This window comes from Doryrhamphus excisus, chromosome 1 (genome assembly GCF_030265055.1).
Source record: "Doryrhamphus excisus isolate RoL2022-K1 chromosome 1, RoL_Dexc_1.0, whole genome shotgun sequence".
Taxonomy (NCBI): domain Eukaryota; kingdom Metazoa; phylum Chordata; class Actinopteri; order Syngnathiformes; family Syngnathidae; genus Doryrhamphus; species Doryrhamphus excisus.
Window position 1 is genome coordinate 26,942,275 of NC_080466.1, and position 16,656 is coordinate 26,958,930.

At 39.6% G+C, this 16,656-nt stretch overlaps 1 protein-coding gene across 8 annotated transcripts in view; it reads right to left on the bottom strand.

Moving 5' to 3' along the window:
- Window positions 1-16,656, bottom strand: part of lama2 (laminin, alpha 2) — a 186,107-nt gene that overhangs the window by 64,541 nt on the left and 104,910 nt on the right. For all 8 annotated transcript variants that reach the window (XM_058091728.1, XM_058091732.1, XM_058091733.1 and 5 more), the window contains 9 exons: window positions 12,059-12,165; window positions 9,413-9,593; window positions 5,709-5,845; window positions 5,315-5,446; window positions 5,079-5,183; window positions 3,947-4,090; window positions 2,229-2,405; window positions 1,952-2,137; window positions 1,730-1,848 (listed from right to left, as the gene is read on the bottom strand). In XM_058091728.1, the coding sequence (XP_057947711.1) occupies window positions 1,730-1,848; window positions 1,952-2,137; window positions 2,229-2,405; window positions 3,947-4,090; window positions 5,079-5,183; window positions 5,315-5,446; window positions 5,709-5,845; window positions 9,413-9,593; window positions 12,059-12,165 (1,288 nt within the window). The remainder of the gene's footprint in view (window positions 1-1,729; window positions 1,849-1,951; window positions 2,138-2,228; window positions 2,406-3,946; window positions 4,091-5,078; window positions 5,184-5,314; window positions 5,447-5,708; window positions 5,846-9,412; window positions 9,594-12,058; window positions 12,166-16,656) is intronic.

Consider the following 16,656-nt stretch of genomic DNA (forward strand, 5'->3'; position numbering starts at 1 on the left):
ATACCCATTCATCCATCCATATACCCATCCATCCATCCATATACCCATCCATCCATCCATATACCCATCCATCCATCCATCCATCCATCCATCCATATACCCATCCAACCATATACCCATCCATCCATCCATATACCCATTCATATACCCATCCATATACCCATTCATATACCCATCCATCCATATACCCATCCATCCATCCATATACCCATCCATCCAGCCATCCATATACCCATCCATATACCCATCCATCCATCCATCTACCCATCCATATACCCATCCATCCATCCATCCATCTACCCATCCATATACCCATCCATCCATCCATCCATATACCCATCCATCCATCCATATACCCATCCATCCATCCATCCATATACCCATCCATCCATCCATCCATCCATCCATCCATATACCCATCCATCCATCCATATACCCATTCATATACCCATCCATCCATCCATCCATATACCCATCCATCCATCCATATACCCATCCATCCATCCATATACCCATCCATCCATCCATCCATATACCCATCCATCCATCCATCCATCCATATACCCATCCATCCATCCATATACCCATTCATATACCCATCCATCCATCCATCCATATACCCATCCATCCATCCATCCATCCATCATCCATATACCCATCCATCCATCCATCCATCCATATACCCATATACCCATCCATCCACCCACCCATCCATCCATCCATCTACCCATCCATCCATATACCCATCCATCCATCTACCCATCCATATACCCATCCATCCATCCATATACCCATGCATCCATCCATATACCCATCCATCCATCCATCCATCCATATACCCATCCATCCATCCATATACTTATCCATCCATCCATATACCCATCCATCCATCCATCCATATACCCATCCATCCATATACCCATCCATCCATCCATATACTTATCCATCCATCCATCCATATACCCATTCATATACCCATTCATCCATATACCCATCCATCCATATACCCATCCATCCATCCATATACCCATTCATCCATCCATATACCCATCCATCCATCCATCATCCATATACCCATCCATCCATCCATCCATATACCCATCCATCCACCCACCCATCCATCCATCCATATACCCATCCATCCATATACCCATCCATCCATCTACCCATCCATATACCCATCCATCGATCCATATACCCATGCATCCATCCATATACCCATCCATCGATCCATCCATATACCCATCCATCGATCCATATACCCATCCATCCATCCATCCATATACCCATCCATCCATCCATCCATCCATATACCCATCCATCCATCCATATACTTATCCATCCATCCATCCATCCATATACCCATCCATCCATATACCCATCCATCCATCCATATACTTATCCATCCATCCATCCATCCATATACCCATTCATATACCCATTCATCCATATACCCATCCATCCATATACCCATCCATCCATCCATATACCCATTCATCCATCCATATACCCATCCATCCATCCATCATCCATATACCCATCCATCCCTATACCCATCCATCCATATACCCATCCATCCATACATATACCCATCCATCCATACATATACCCATCCATATACCCATCCATCCATCCATCCATCCATATACCCATCCATCCATCCACCCACCCATCCATCCATCCATCTATCTATCCATGTTGTTGTGTTTGTGATCTGTATGCGTTTTACCGGCTGTGTCTCATCTGGTTGCCATGGGACGCCTTAATGAGGACATAATCCACGTAGAACAAAACGTCCATGAAGTCCTGGCGCGTCATGAAGCGTCCATCGGCATGCTTCCATTCGTGCTGTACATGCAATTATATATTCAAAAAAGGAAAAAATGTACACCAAAGTCCCATCCAAAATGGATTTTCCATACATGTGGAGGTGGTGATGATAATAGTGTACCTCAGTCATGTCAATCTCATGGCGTGTGAGCTGCCCAATCTGCAGTCCTGCTACGTGACGTGTCATCACGATGCTGTGGTTAGGGCCGCCCTTAACGATGATCTGAGGCTCGTACGAAGAGGGACCAGTTTCATCTCTGGCCTCATAGTAGACCGCATATTTCAACTTTCCTCCGTATGCTGTGATCTAATAGAATCGAAGCACATCCAGAGCTCATCAATGATCTTAAGACTAATGGAACTAAACATGGATGAGGAGGAAATAACAACCAGCCTACCATGGAGCCTCTGAACTGTTGCGGTAGTTTCCAATAATACGGCTCGGAAAGAACTGTGGTGACCAGCTCGGAGTGGGCGAGGATCTCAGGGTGCTGGAAGGTCACTCCGGTTCTCGTCTCAACGATGTTAGATTTATCCACCAGGGGGAGCACCGTCTGCTCAGGTCTCAGCGTTAACTACAGTAGAAGGAACACTTTATGTTTAAGTGTGTAGAAGAGAAACACCTTTAAAGTACCATTGAGGGCATTTTCAGACGGTCCATGTTCAAAATTTTTATAAATAAATAATTTTTTTATAAATGAATATATTTTTTCATAAACATATTTTTTTATAAATAAATAAAAATAAAATTTATAAAAATATTTTTTATAAATAAATAAAAATAAAATTTACAAAAATATTTTTTCATAAATAAATAAAAATAAAATTTATAACATAATTTTAAAAAAATAAATAAAAACAAATAAATAAATAAAATACTTTATTTATAAATAATAAAAAAGAGGTACAAAAATGTCATTAAAAACAAAAATAAAATGTATAAAAATAATTTTTGTATAAATAAATAAAAATAAAATGTATAAAAATATTTTCTTATAAATAAATAAAAATAAAATGTATAAAAATATTTTCTTATAAATAAATAAAAATAAAATGTATAAAATATTTTTTTTATACATAAGTAAAAACAAATAAATAAAACAACAGCAATAACAAAAGTGATGAAGATATATACTTTAAAATATATAATTCCGCTCAATAAGCAGTGTCCCACAGGCTAAAAAAAATACTGAAGTAGTTTGCTCCAAAATCCCACACAATAACAACTACATTTAATAATATGCAAGCTGAAAGTAATATAAACGTGGAAGCGTTTGCAAGAGCAGTAACCGTTGGTGTCAGTCGGTCCATCGCTGTCTGATGTGTGAATAATATTTGAGTTATTACCGAGACTCTGGATTAAATCAAAGTGCTTTTCATCCTCCCAGTCCCCCGTTTTATTTGTTTTCATTTCATCGCTTCACGAATAATATCAGTGGTTCATCATTGACTGTGCGATACGGTTGAATGGAGTGATTTTAAAAATAGATTCATCAGCCGGGGCTGAGATTATTATTTTATTTTTTTTTTTTTATGTGACTATAGTGTTGATGTGCAGGGTATTGTTAATGAGTGCATTTGGTTGGAAAGAAAGGATGGGACTCTAATAAGGTGATACAGCGAGGACCTGGTGGCAAATAAGAAAGAAATACAATCACATGTAGGAGATTGCTTATTTCAGTCAACATGACTTCAATAGCAAACATTTACATAGCATGCTCGGTTATGCTTACATTGATATGAATGTACTCCTTTAAAAATGGAACCAGCTCTAATAGACACGTGCAACATTTCATAACCGTGTGCATCATCCTCTTGGTGATATATAATCAAGACCAGCTCATCAAGCAAACCCAGCCATCATCATCATCATCATCATCATCATCATCGTCGTCACTTACAGCCGTATCTTGACATATAAAGTATCTATCGATCTATTTACGGTGTTTTGACAACCCACCATGACCCCTCCTGCTACCCTAAACACGGTTAAGCAAAACATCGGTGAAAGTTTATCTCCTGGTGAATTAGTATTACCCACATAAAAGTTGATTGTCGTGATTTTGTGCTTAAAGAGTGAATATGCACTTGAGAGTAACGGTATTTGTGTACTCACCCACATCCTGATGAGTCCCTGTGCCTCAATACAGGAGTGTGTCAGGCCGTAACAGTAACATTTACTGCAGCCCAGTGGATTTTGTACAGACAACCCGAATGTGTTGAGCTTGCAGCGGTCACAGTTGTCCCCTATTACATTTTCCTTAAAAACAAAGACATAAGCATACATGTAAATAAAGCTTCTCATTTCTTCTCTAAGGCTGCACGGTGGTTAAGTGGTTAGCACGTAGGCCTCACAGGTAGGAGACCCAGGTTCAATTCCACTCTCTGCCATCTCTGTGTGGATTTTGCATGTTCTTCCTGTGCATGCGTGGGTTTTCTCCGGGTACTTTCCAAAAACATGCTAGGCTAATTAGCGACTCCAAATTGTCCATAGGTATGAATGTGAGTGTGAATGGTTGTTTGTCTATATGTGCCCTGTGATTGGCTGGCCACCAGTCAAGGGTTTACCCCGCCTCTTGACCGAAGACAGCTGGGATAGGCTCCAGCACCCCCGCGAGGAAAAAGCGGTAGAAAATGAATGAATGAATGAATTTCTTCTCTAAGGCTGCACGGTGGACAAGTGGTTAGCATTCAGGCCTCACAGCTAGGAGACCTGTGTTCAATTCCACTCTCGGCCATCTCTGTGTGGGTACTTTTGGGGACTTTCCAAAAACACGCTAGGCTAATTAGCGACTCCAAATTGTCCATAGGTATGAATGTGAGTGTTAATGGTTGTTTGTCTATATGTGCCCTGTGATTGGCTGGACACCAGTCAAGGGTTTACCCCGCCTCTTGACCGAAGACAGCTGAGATAGGCTCCAGCACCCCCCGCGACCCTCATGAGGAAAAAGTGGTAGAAAATGAATGAATGAATGAAATTGTCCATAGGTATGAATGTGAGTGTGAATGGTTGTTTGTCTATATGTGCCCTGTGATTGGCTGGCCACCAGTCCAGGGTATAGAGAGAGCTGGGATAGACTCTAGCACTCCCAGCGAATCTTGTGAGGATAAGCGGTAGAAAATGAATGAATGAATGAATGAATGAATGAATGAATTTCTTCTCTATGGTACATATGGAAAATGCCACCCATTATCATTGACATACACGTACAAGTACAATCCCACACAAGGTGATATATTTTATGTACCTTGCAGCTGCACTTCCCAGTTCGATCTGCACAAGCACAAACTCCTCTATCCAGGTCGCACGTCTCGCTGTCCGATCCTAAGATGCTACACGTGCAGGCGGTGCACTGTGGAGAATGGAACATAGACGCTAATTCAGCTCACATCCACTTGAATACCAACATTGGTTGTCATCTAATGAAACAACTGGCTAGCAAAGGCTACCATTTGAACACATTAATGGTATATTCTAGTTTACCTGAGGGAAGTCTCTGTAGCCCAGCTTACATTCATTACATTTCTCTCCTCGGAAGGAGTCATGGCAAAGACAGCAGCCTGTGTTGGTGTTGCACTGCTGGGTCACCGAGCCCACCACACTGCAGCCACACTCCTGCACACAAACAGCACGATTACGAGGTAACCACTCCGGGTACTCCGGTTTCCTCCCACATTCCAAAAACATGCTAGGTTAATTGGCCACTCCAAATATGAATGTGAGTGTGAATGGTTGTTTGTCTATATGTGCCCTGTGATTGGCTGGCCACCAGTCCAGGGTGTACCCCGGACAGCTGGGATAGGCTCCAGCATGAAAATAAAAAAAGGTCAAGAAAACATAAAAATTGGTGGTGACCTTTGCACAGTTCCTTGCTCACCTTGCACCCGGTCATGATATCATGGCCCCAGTGGTTGGGGGCGCAGCGGTCGCACCTCTCGCCAACCGTGTTTGGAGGGCAGATGCACTGTCCCGTGTTGGCGTCACAGTTATTTCCCACATGGCTGCAGAGACACGCTGGAACACAGAAGAGGGCAAAAATGAGGGCCTAACATCTAATAACACTTGTTTTTCTCCTTATATTATAAGTACATTTATAAGTAAAATCAGGAATATAAGTACTGGATGTCAGGTTTTATACAAAAAAACAGAATTGGGAAATAAGGTTTCCGTTGTGGAACTACTGTTATAAGTTAAGTTATTTACTATTTTACCATTGATAGATGATGATGTATATAAGACATTTTTTCAGACATGATGTATAGTAAAGTCTTTTTTGGGACAAGATGGATAGACCTTTTTTCGGACATGATGTATAATAAGACCTTTTTTGGACATGATGTATAGTAAAGTATTTTTTCGGACATGATGATACTAAGGTATTTTTTCGGACATGATGTATCGTAAAGTATTTTTTCGGACATGATGTATAGTAAAGTATTTTTTCGAACATGATGTATCGTAAAGTATTTTTCCGGACCTGACGTATAATAAGACCATTTTTTGGACATGATGTATAGTAAAGTATTTTTTCGGACATGATGTATAGTAAAATATTTTTTCCGACATGACGTATAATAAGACCTTTTTTTGGACACGATGATAGTAAGGTATTTTTTCGGACATGATGTATCGTAAAGTATTTTTTCTGACATGATGTATAGTAAAGTATTTTTTCGGACATGATGTATCGTAAAGTATTTTTTCGGACAAGATGCATAGACCTTTTTTCGGACATGATGTATAATAAGACCTTTTTTTGGACATGATGTATAGTAAAGTATTTTTTCGGACATGATGATAGTAAGGTATTTTTTCGGACGTGATTTATAGTAAGACGTTTTTTTCGGACATGATGTATAGTAAAGTATTTTTTTGGACATGATGTATCGTAAAGTATTTTTTTCGGACATGATGTATCGTAAAGTATTTTTTCGGACATGATGGATAGACCTTTTTTCGGACATGATGAATAGTAAAGTATTTTTTCGAACAAGATGTATCGTAAAGTATTTTTTCGGACATGACGTATAATAAGACCTTTTTTTGGACATGATGTATAGTAAAAAAAAAATTCTGACATGATGATAGTAAGGTATTTTTTCGGACATGACATATAGTAAGGTATTTTTTCGGACATGACGTATCGTAAAGTATTTTTTCGGACATGATGGATAGTAAAGTATTTTTTCGGACATGATGTATAGTAAAGTATTTTTTCGGACATGACGTATAATAAAACCTTTTTTTGGACATGATGTATAGTAAGGTATTTTTTCGGACATGATGATAGTAAGGTATTTTTTCGGACATGTTGTATAGTAAGGTATTTTTTCAGACATGATGTATAGTAAGGTATTTTTTCGGACATGATGTATAGTAAAGTATGTTTTCGGACATGATGCTTAGTAAGTGTTTTTTACTGATTTTTTCAACTTGCTTCTAATGCACTTTACTGGTCAAAAACACAGTGGAAACCTGACACACACTCAACAGGGGCCTGAGAAGCATCCAAAAATGGCATTAATTGGCGGTGTTTGAGGGCGGTGATGACAAAAATCCTAAGGGGGTTAGTATGTCGTTTTGTATGTACTGATGTACATTAAATAATACATGATAATATACATGATATCTGTTTCAGTTTTAAATATTTTCTGCCAAGCTCTCAGGCTAGAAGATATTTAAATTCTGTCTCCAGTAAAATATCTGTAACATTAAATAAACACTAATGGCCTATTAATCCCCCCCCCCCCCAAAAAAAAAAAAAAAAATTAAAGACCAGCCAAAGAAAATAAATCCCAAGCTTGTGATTGGTTTTGACGGTGTGACTAAGCAAGCTGCGTTTGTTCCTGCCTGTTCTTGGCCGTCAATGATGGTTGGCATCCCTGACATATTGCATAAGGAGATATGAAGGGGGAGCTATTCATATAGCCGTCACTCTTAATCCTCATTTTAGGCAGCATAAACAAAGTTTGAGACACCTGCTGCCTGCAGTGCCGACTATTTAGGGTGGATGATTCACACATGTGAACATCTCACATATAAACAGCAAAAATAATGACAGACGCTAGAAATAGTCTGAACACAGCCTGGGTAGTGAAGCACAACCCATGTTTAACCCTTTCACTCTTTAAGTGGGAGTGGGACAAGATATTGATATATAATATTGTTTAAATACCATATTTTCTGGACTATCAGTCACTCCGGAGTATAAGTAGTAGAAGTATTTCTATAATGCCTCATATTAACTCACTGGCAAGATATCATAATATATAGACTGGTCATATATTTCATCTCATTTCATATTATCTGCAAACTGTATTTGTATATAACTCTGGGTAAAACTGTTTATAGCTGTTAATATTGTTTATTTTTTTATATTGTGTATTTTGTACTTTGTACTGCTTAACTGATTCTGTACTCTGTAATTTACCCACTGAGGGACGAATAAAGGCATATCTTATCTTATAAGTCGCACAAGGCCAAAAATGCATAATTAAGTTAAAAAAAAAAAACATGCATAAGTTGCATTTTTTGCAGGTAATTTATTTTCCAAACTACTTGACCAATACAGACACTACGTCCTCTTGGAAGGCAAGTTCTACCAATAAAAGAATAGAGAACAGGCTGAATAGGTGTAAGATATGCTAACACAATGGTTATTCAGCTACACAAAAAATAAACATGAACAGAAAAGGTGTATTTTTTCATGTATAAGTCGCTCTGGAGTATAAGTCGCAGGAACAGCCAACCTATGAAAAAAAGTCCAGAAAATACGCTATATGCAGATTTTGGCATAAAAATAAGATATTGGTATAATTTGTATCTGGCTATAAATTAGGCATTTTCAAGCATAAAGAAACAAACGCATTGAAAGACATGTACTATTTCAAATTGGTCACTAGGTGTCAGTAAAGTTACATTAGCCACAGCAAGAAGCTCGGAATAAAAAAAAAAAACGTATTTCCTCCTATTATGTCAACTATGTTGGGTAATACAAGTATAACGGTGACTATAGGGGTGTTATTTTATCTCGAAGGCTCCAATAGTATTAAAACTGTATTTACAAGGTGGTGTATTTTTCTATGAAAGTATTCCATTCACCAGAGTTCGATTCCACCCTCGGCCATCTCTGTGTGGAGTTTGCATGTTTTTTCTCCGGGTACTCCGTTTCCTCCCACATTCCAAAAACATGCTAGGTTAATTAACGACTCCAAATTGTCCATAGGTATGAATGTGAGTGTGAATGGTTGTTTGTCTATATGTGCCCTGTGATTGGCTGGCCACCAGTCCAGGGTGTGCTGAAGACAGCAGGCTCCAGCACCCCTGCCACCCTCGTGAGGATAAGTGGGAGAAAATGAATGAATGAATGAATGAATGAATGGTTTGGTTTTCTAACAATTTGACATTTAAAGTGAACTTTGAAAAAAAAACTATGAAAAAAAGTGCGACTTATAGTCCGGAAAACATGTTCTTTTTCATTTGAATCCACTCTTGTATTTTTCAAATTCAACATCAAAACTTGAATTTTCATAGTCAAATTGCATGTTTTGTCCCCATCCCATTGTGTGTGTGTCTGCTTACGTGTGCAGCCCCCCTCCTGGAAGTTGAAGAATCCCCTCGAGCAGCGGTCACATTTCGGTCCGGTGACACCCGGCTGGCACCGACACTGACCGTTTTCGTCGCAGTCAAACGATTTGGAGCCAAAGGAGTTACAGTGACACGGCACGCAGCGGCCAAATGTGGCGATGCCGTGTGTCTGAGGCTGGAGACACGAAGGAACAGACAAGGTCAGAGGGGTCGGCGAGTAGGGGGGAGGGGTTGGGGGGGGGGGGGGGGGGGGGGGCATCCAAACTATTTAAAGGGTAACGCTCATGTTCAAACAGCAGGCAGTTTGGGGTTATCAGGCTATGAACTGAAACCAGTCAACTGCATCAATTAAATCAATTAATCAAAACAATCAATCAATTAAATCAAAAATAAGTAAAGTAAAAAGTAATAAAGTAAAGAAAAAAAACCAAATCTTTAGTCTGGACTTCACAGCAGGTTTTCATGCACGGAGTCGTCCCCGTCACACCACACGCTCATGCTCCACGCCATCATTCCTGTGCAGTTTTTTTTTTTACCCCTGTAATCGGCCTGTAAGCCCCCCTGGGGCAACCCCCCATGCGAGAAGGCCCGCCCCATCTCTGCTGCACTGTCTCCACGGGGACGCGTTCCACTGGGCGTCGCGTCTCCCGTCTCTCGTAACCTCGCTGACGCTGGTCGCATCGCCGGCCGGCGAAGCCCGGCCGACACATACAGCGGCCCTCAGCGTCACAACGTTGAGAGATGGAACCAAAATGGCTACAGCGACAGGCGGTGCAGTCCTGACGAGCCGCATCCCACCACCAATTAGGCTGGACCAATCACAACACAGATTACAGTTTAGTTGAGTTTGGGTCTCAAATTTTAATTTTCAAACTTTAATATCGTGATGATCATGGACCCGTATCAAACCTTGTTTATTAAAGTTCATAAACAACAAACAGAGCTGTCCTATCTAGTCTTATTGGTGTGTCCCTTCTAGTCTTTCAGCCTGATGAACCCTGCTTGGATGAGAGGCGGACAACCTGAACAATCCAGTTGGGATGGATTCACTAGCCACGTCTACATGGACCCAAATATTCCAATTCCATTCGGGTTATTTGCTCAAACGGAAAGACAAATATGGCCCGCAGGACACTAGTTTGAGGCCCCCGCTTTGATATGAAAGTTCAATGTTAGTGCGGCCCGCGCAAGTTTGATATGGATGCTGTATGGTATCATGTACCCAGAAAAAATTATTACGTTTGATTAATGTTCATGTTAAAGGTTGAAAACTGTTAATAGTTATCCTCCCTATCCGTGTGGAAGTGGTAAGTTTTGGGTTATTTAAGTTTAAAGGAAATAACTTGAAGGCTACCGTTTAGGTCGCTAGCGCTCTAGTTTGCGAGTTAGCATGTGTCTCAAGACCCTGCAGTTGCGCAATATGTTGTAAATAAAAAGAGTATAAATGTGACTATAGTCGTGTTTTGTCATGTCTACAGGGCTCTAATAATGCTTTGTTCATTTTAATCTGGAAAAAATAATTTGTCTACCCACCAACTATATGTGGTTTCTTGAGTTTTTATTATTTCCCGTTTTATTATTATTATTATTATTATTATTATATTTATTTATTACTGATTGATTTTCTTTATTCTTGATTTGTTTATTTATTTTTCATCTTATTTTGTGCAGAAAAATAAAAATTAAGATATTTGAGAACAGTGGAACGTTTTATCAGAGCGTTTCTTGTAGAAAATTGGAACCAAAGCACTGAAAAAGTTTGTATATTTTTCTGTTTTTAATAAATATATATATATATTTTTTTTTTGGAAAACCTAATGCGGCCCAGCCTTGCCCAGACCCTAGCTCCAGTGGCACCCAGGTAAATTGAGTTTGAGACCCCTGATCTGACCCCTGATCTAAACCCTTCTATACGCCATTCACAAGTCCAGTTTTATTAAAAAAGAAAATATATATCTATATAAAACATGTCCCGAGTTTCATTATAAAATATTAGCAAGATTGAATTTTATCTTTTCCTGATAAATTTAGAAAAAGTTTGTTTTTGATCCAAACTAAATTTCAAGACTGGACAAAAAAAAAAAATGGCAATACGGAGTTATTCCGACAAGTGAAAGAAAAACTCTAGGAAGTCGGTATCACGTGATGTTGATGTTTACGTTTTACTGCGTATGCCCCATTGACTATTCTGGTTGATTATAGCGGCGCATGATGACACGCGATTGGAATATTCCTTTCCATGTATACCATTGCTTTCGGAAAGGTCATTTGGAAAGATTCCATTCGGAAAGAGAAAAACTCCTCATGTAAACGTGGCTACTGACCTGAGAGTACTGTACATTGCATCTATAAGAAATTAGCATTTTATATCAAAAATAAAATAGATTCTATACAGAAACAAACACACCGATTAGTAGGTTGGACCCTGAAGACATCGTACCAATACATAGTATATGTACAAGGACATGGATTTACTACAAATTAATGAAAAAAAACATCCTGGAAAAGACTGGGAATAACAAGCGCTACACAAATACTAATTAAAATAAACGATGGTACATCATAAAGGTAGAAGAAATAATCCTAAAACAGTGGCACAGGAAACTCAGGAGTATTAATAACGAGTGTCAAAACACTTACCATGCAGTCGTCACACTGTCGTCCAACCACGTTTTCTTTGCACAGGCACTGGCCGGTCTCCTTATTGCAGACTTCCGAGACGGAGCCATTAACGTGGCACTGACAGGCTGCGCCGGAGGAGAAGAGGAATATTTTGCATCAATTATGTGGATTTAAAGTGTTCACTTCACACTACTTTAAAGCACTTAAGGTGGTCTTCAGGATTAGTTGTTGACGTCCACTTTTATTATGCTTCTCGGCACAGTTCTCCCCCGTCAACGACATTCTCTAGGCTTTCCTTTATGCATCAAGGTTATAATTCCTTTTTGTCAAGTATTCTGTATAACGAATAAAAGAGGAATTATGTGCCAAATTGAACTATTCTGAAGCCAAGAGAAATAATTGTGCTGCGTTTAATGACTGATAGCAAATTGTGTATTAAATCCCATTTTAAGGCCAAATGCTGTTCATTATTGATGGAACAGATTCCATTCAAAATAACTCATTCCATTTACCCTCAGTGTTGGATTGCAATTACTGTTTTTTTCTGTAATGTTGCCATGAATGTCTCTTTAATGCTGGTTACCAATGGTCACCCCAAAAATTTATCTCACCGTCAATTTAGCATGTCAGAATCTGGTTGATGTCTGTCAATCTATGCTGTTATTTCAGTGGCTCCTGATTCGTCGAAGGACAAAACAGATTAGGATTTTTGTGCCTATGTGGAGGAACCAGGGGCGTCACTAGGTTCTGAGGATGGGGGGGCTTAGCCCCCTGGAGATGTACAGAATATGAATGAATGTAGTAGACATTAGGAAATCCAAAAAACAAATAAGGAACAAGAACCGGGATATAACTTTCCCACTTTTGGACAGATTTAGTAGAGATACTCAATTGTTTTCATCAGAAATTATTAATAAATGAATCATAGCGGTGGTCGAGTGGTTAGCACACAGGCCTCACAGCTAGGAGACCCCGAGTTCAATTACACCCTCGGCCATCTCTTTGCATGTTCTCCCCGTCCGGGTACTCCGGTTTCCTCCCACATTCCAAAAACATGCTTGGTTAATTGGCCACTCCAAATTGTCCATAGGTATGAATGTGAGTGTGAATGGTTGTTTGTCTATATGTGCCCTGTGATTGGCTGGCCACCAGTCCAGGGTGTACCCCGCCTCTCGCCCCAAGACGGCTGGGATAGGCTCCAGCACCCTCTGTCACCCTCATGAGTATAAGTGGTAGAGGAAGGAAGGAAGGAAGGAAGGAAGGAAGGAAGGAAGGAAAGAAGGAAAGAAGGAAGGAAAGAAGGAAAGAAAGAAGGAAGGAAGCAAGGAAGCAAGGAAGGAAAGAAGGAAAGAAGGAAGGAAAGAAGGAAAGAAGAAAGAAAAGAAGGAAGGAAAGAAGGAAACAAAGAAGGAAGGAAAGAAGGAAAGAAGGAGGGAAAGAAGGAAAGAAGGAGGGAAGGAAGGAAAGAAGGAAGGAAAGAAGGAAAGAAGGAAGGAAAGAAGGAAGGAAGGAAGGAAGGAAGGAAGGAAGGAAGGAAGGAAGGAAGGAAAGAAGGAAGGAAGCAAGGAAGGAAGCAAGGAAGGAAGCAAGGAAGGAAAGAAGGAAGCAAAGAAGGAAAGAAGGAAACAAAGAAGGAAAGAAGGAAGGAAAGAAGGAAAGAAGGAGGGAAAGAAGGAAAGAAGGAGGGAAGAAAGGAAAGAAGGAAGGAAAGAAGGAAGGAAGGAAAGACGGAAGGAAGGAAAGAAGGAAAGAAGGAAAGAAGGAAGGAAAGAAGGAAGGAAGGAAGGAAAGAAGGAAAGAAGGAAGGAAGGAAGGAAAGAAGGAAAGAAGGAAGGAAGGAAAGAAGGAAGGAAGGAAGGAAGGAGGGAAGGAAGGAAGGAAAGAAGGAAGGAAAGAAGGAAGGAAAGAAATAAAGAAGAAAGGAAAGAAGGAAGGAAGGAAGGAAGGAAGGAAGGAAGGAAGGAAAGAAGGAAGGAATAATAATAATAATACATTTTTTTTAAAAGCGCCTTTCAGGACACCCAAGGTCGCTGTACAGGAGATAAAAACACCAATATAAAATACAAGATAAGGAAGAAAAGAAGGAAGGAAAGAAGGAAAGAAAGAAGGAAAGAAGGAAAGAAGGAAAGAAGGAAAGAAGGAAAGAAGGGAAGAAGGGAAGAAGGAAAGAAGGAAAGAAGGAAGGAAAGATAGATAGTTTTATCTATGAATGAATGTATGGATATTGTATTTTAATGCATCGTTTACTCTGTTTTTACTCTATTATTATTTCTTTTTTTCTCCACTGTAAAGCGTCTTTAAGTACTCTGAAAAGCGCTATACAAATGAAATGTATTATGATTATGATTATGATTACAATTCCGATTATGATTTCAAATTTGTCAGATTTTTTGTGAAAAAAAAACAATAAAAAAATGTAAAAAATCAATAAGAAATATCTAATTATGGGGGGGCTTAAGAACAGCCCCCCTAAAATGCGCCTAATGACGCCACTGGGAGGAACCTTGTGTGTTTAAGTGAAAGTGAAGAACGACAAATACAAACCAAACACACGCAATTAAAAGCCCGGACATCACAGCGCCCATCTGGCGCATGAGGTTCTCACGCAGGAACAAAAACACAGCGCATCTTAAGAAATAAGGTGCTCACACATGGACTCGCTCGTCTCCTGTTCCATGCAAAGCAGACAGAAGGACCAACCCGAGTGTGGGCTGAGAAAGTGAGGAGAAAATAAAAAAGGACTCCAACAGATGTCCACACTCACACACAAAGAAATGAGGCATTTATGTATGTACCGCAGTACATGCATACACCTACTCATGTACATGAACACAGCACGGCAACCAGACAAGAAAACACACACATATAAACACTGTTTCACACACACACACACACACACATATAAACACTGTTTCACACACACACACACACACACACACACACACACTCGCTCAAACAGTCTCTTGCCCCTCTCGCTGCACCCTTTGGGCGACCATCTGGACTCCATTCTGTCAATCGCCACAATGCGAGCCTAAAATGTGGGCTTTTTCTGCTCTTATTATTTTTTTATGCATTTATTTATTATATACAAAAATTTTGCATTTGAGCTGTCAATAAAACATTTTTCCAAAATGGATGTTGCTGTCAGCAGGAAAATGCTTTAACAAGACGATGTTGTGTTACTGCATGTTATGTTAGTACAGTACTACATACCATGTACCTGGAATTGTTTATTCATGTGGACTTTAAAGTGTATTTAATAACTTTGAGAGGCATATTATAGTTTCCAGAGAAAGGGTGTCCAAAGTGTAGCCTACGGGCCATTTGTGGCCGATGGCTGGTTGTTTTGTTGGCCCATGTCACATTGTAAAAAATATAATTAAAAGAAAAAAAGTCATAAAGTTGTCATACTATGAAGAAAAATAATGTGATTTTAGTCGAATAAAGTTACAATATTTTAAAAAAGTGTGTTTATTTTTAAATAAGTTAAAATATGAGAAAAATGATTGAGAAAAAAAGAATAAGAATTTGGGGAGAAAATTAGGTTGTGGAAAACGTTATGTTAAGATAATAATGTAAAATTTGCGCTGCAAAATATTCCGATAATAAAGTAATAATTGCAGAAGAAAAAAAATGGAAAAACTGTAATTTTCCGAAATAAAGTCAAAATATGAATAGAAAAAAGCCGTATTCTAATAACAAATACTCGCATAAAAACTCATAACATTGTGAGGAAAAATGATGTCATTATTAGGGCTGTCAAATTAGTTAAATTTTTAATCAAATTAATCATGTTTTAAAAAATTAACCATGATTAATCATAATTTGCAACTATGTCTGAAATATGCCCGTGGTTGCAAATTGTTTCGTAATTAATTTAAATATATAATATGTGATTAAGGGCTGAACGGCGGTCTAGTGGTTATGCGCAGACCTCACAGCTAGGAGATCCGAGTTCAATTCCACCCTCGGCCAACTCTGTGTGGAGTTTGCATGTTCTCCCTGTGCATGCGTGGGTTTTTCTCCGGCTACATGCTAGGTTAATTGGCGACTCCAAGTTGTCCATAGGTATGAATGTGAGTGTGAATGGTTGTTTGTCTATATGTGCCCTGTGATTGGCTGGCCACCAGTCCAGGGTGTACCGCGCCTCTCGCCCAAAGACAGCTGGGATTGGCTCCAGCACCCCCGCAACCCTCGTGAGGATAAGCGGTAGAAAATGAATGAATGAATCTGTGATTAATCTGATTAAAAATTTATATCATGCCCTCACATGGTTCCACATAGACACCCCCCTCCTACGTCACTCGTAGAGTCCCACTAGCTGTGAGTATCACTACATAGCCACGCCGTGGGGGCCGGCCGATGGTTGCAATTTTCAGTCCACAAGCGATGTGATGTCAGTCCTTAGAGCTTCCCCACTGATAACAAGAGTGGGGAGTAGCGGGAGATTGCTTGTGGAAGCAAACGACTTCCAAAGAAACTGCTTCTGAGCTCTCAGCTTCTAATAACGTTCATTTCCACTTGCGTGGTGACGGCTTTCCTTTTCTTTGGCGCACTTGGCTTGGGATGTAAAATAACGTAACGGTAATGGTTTCAGGCCAATCACTGTGAGCAAA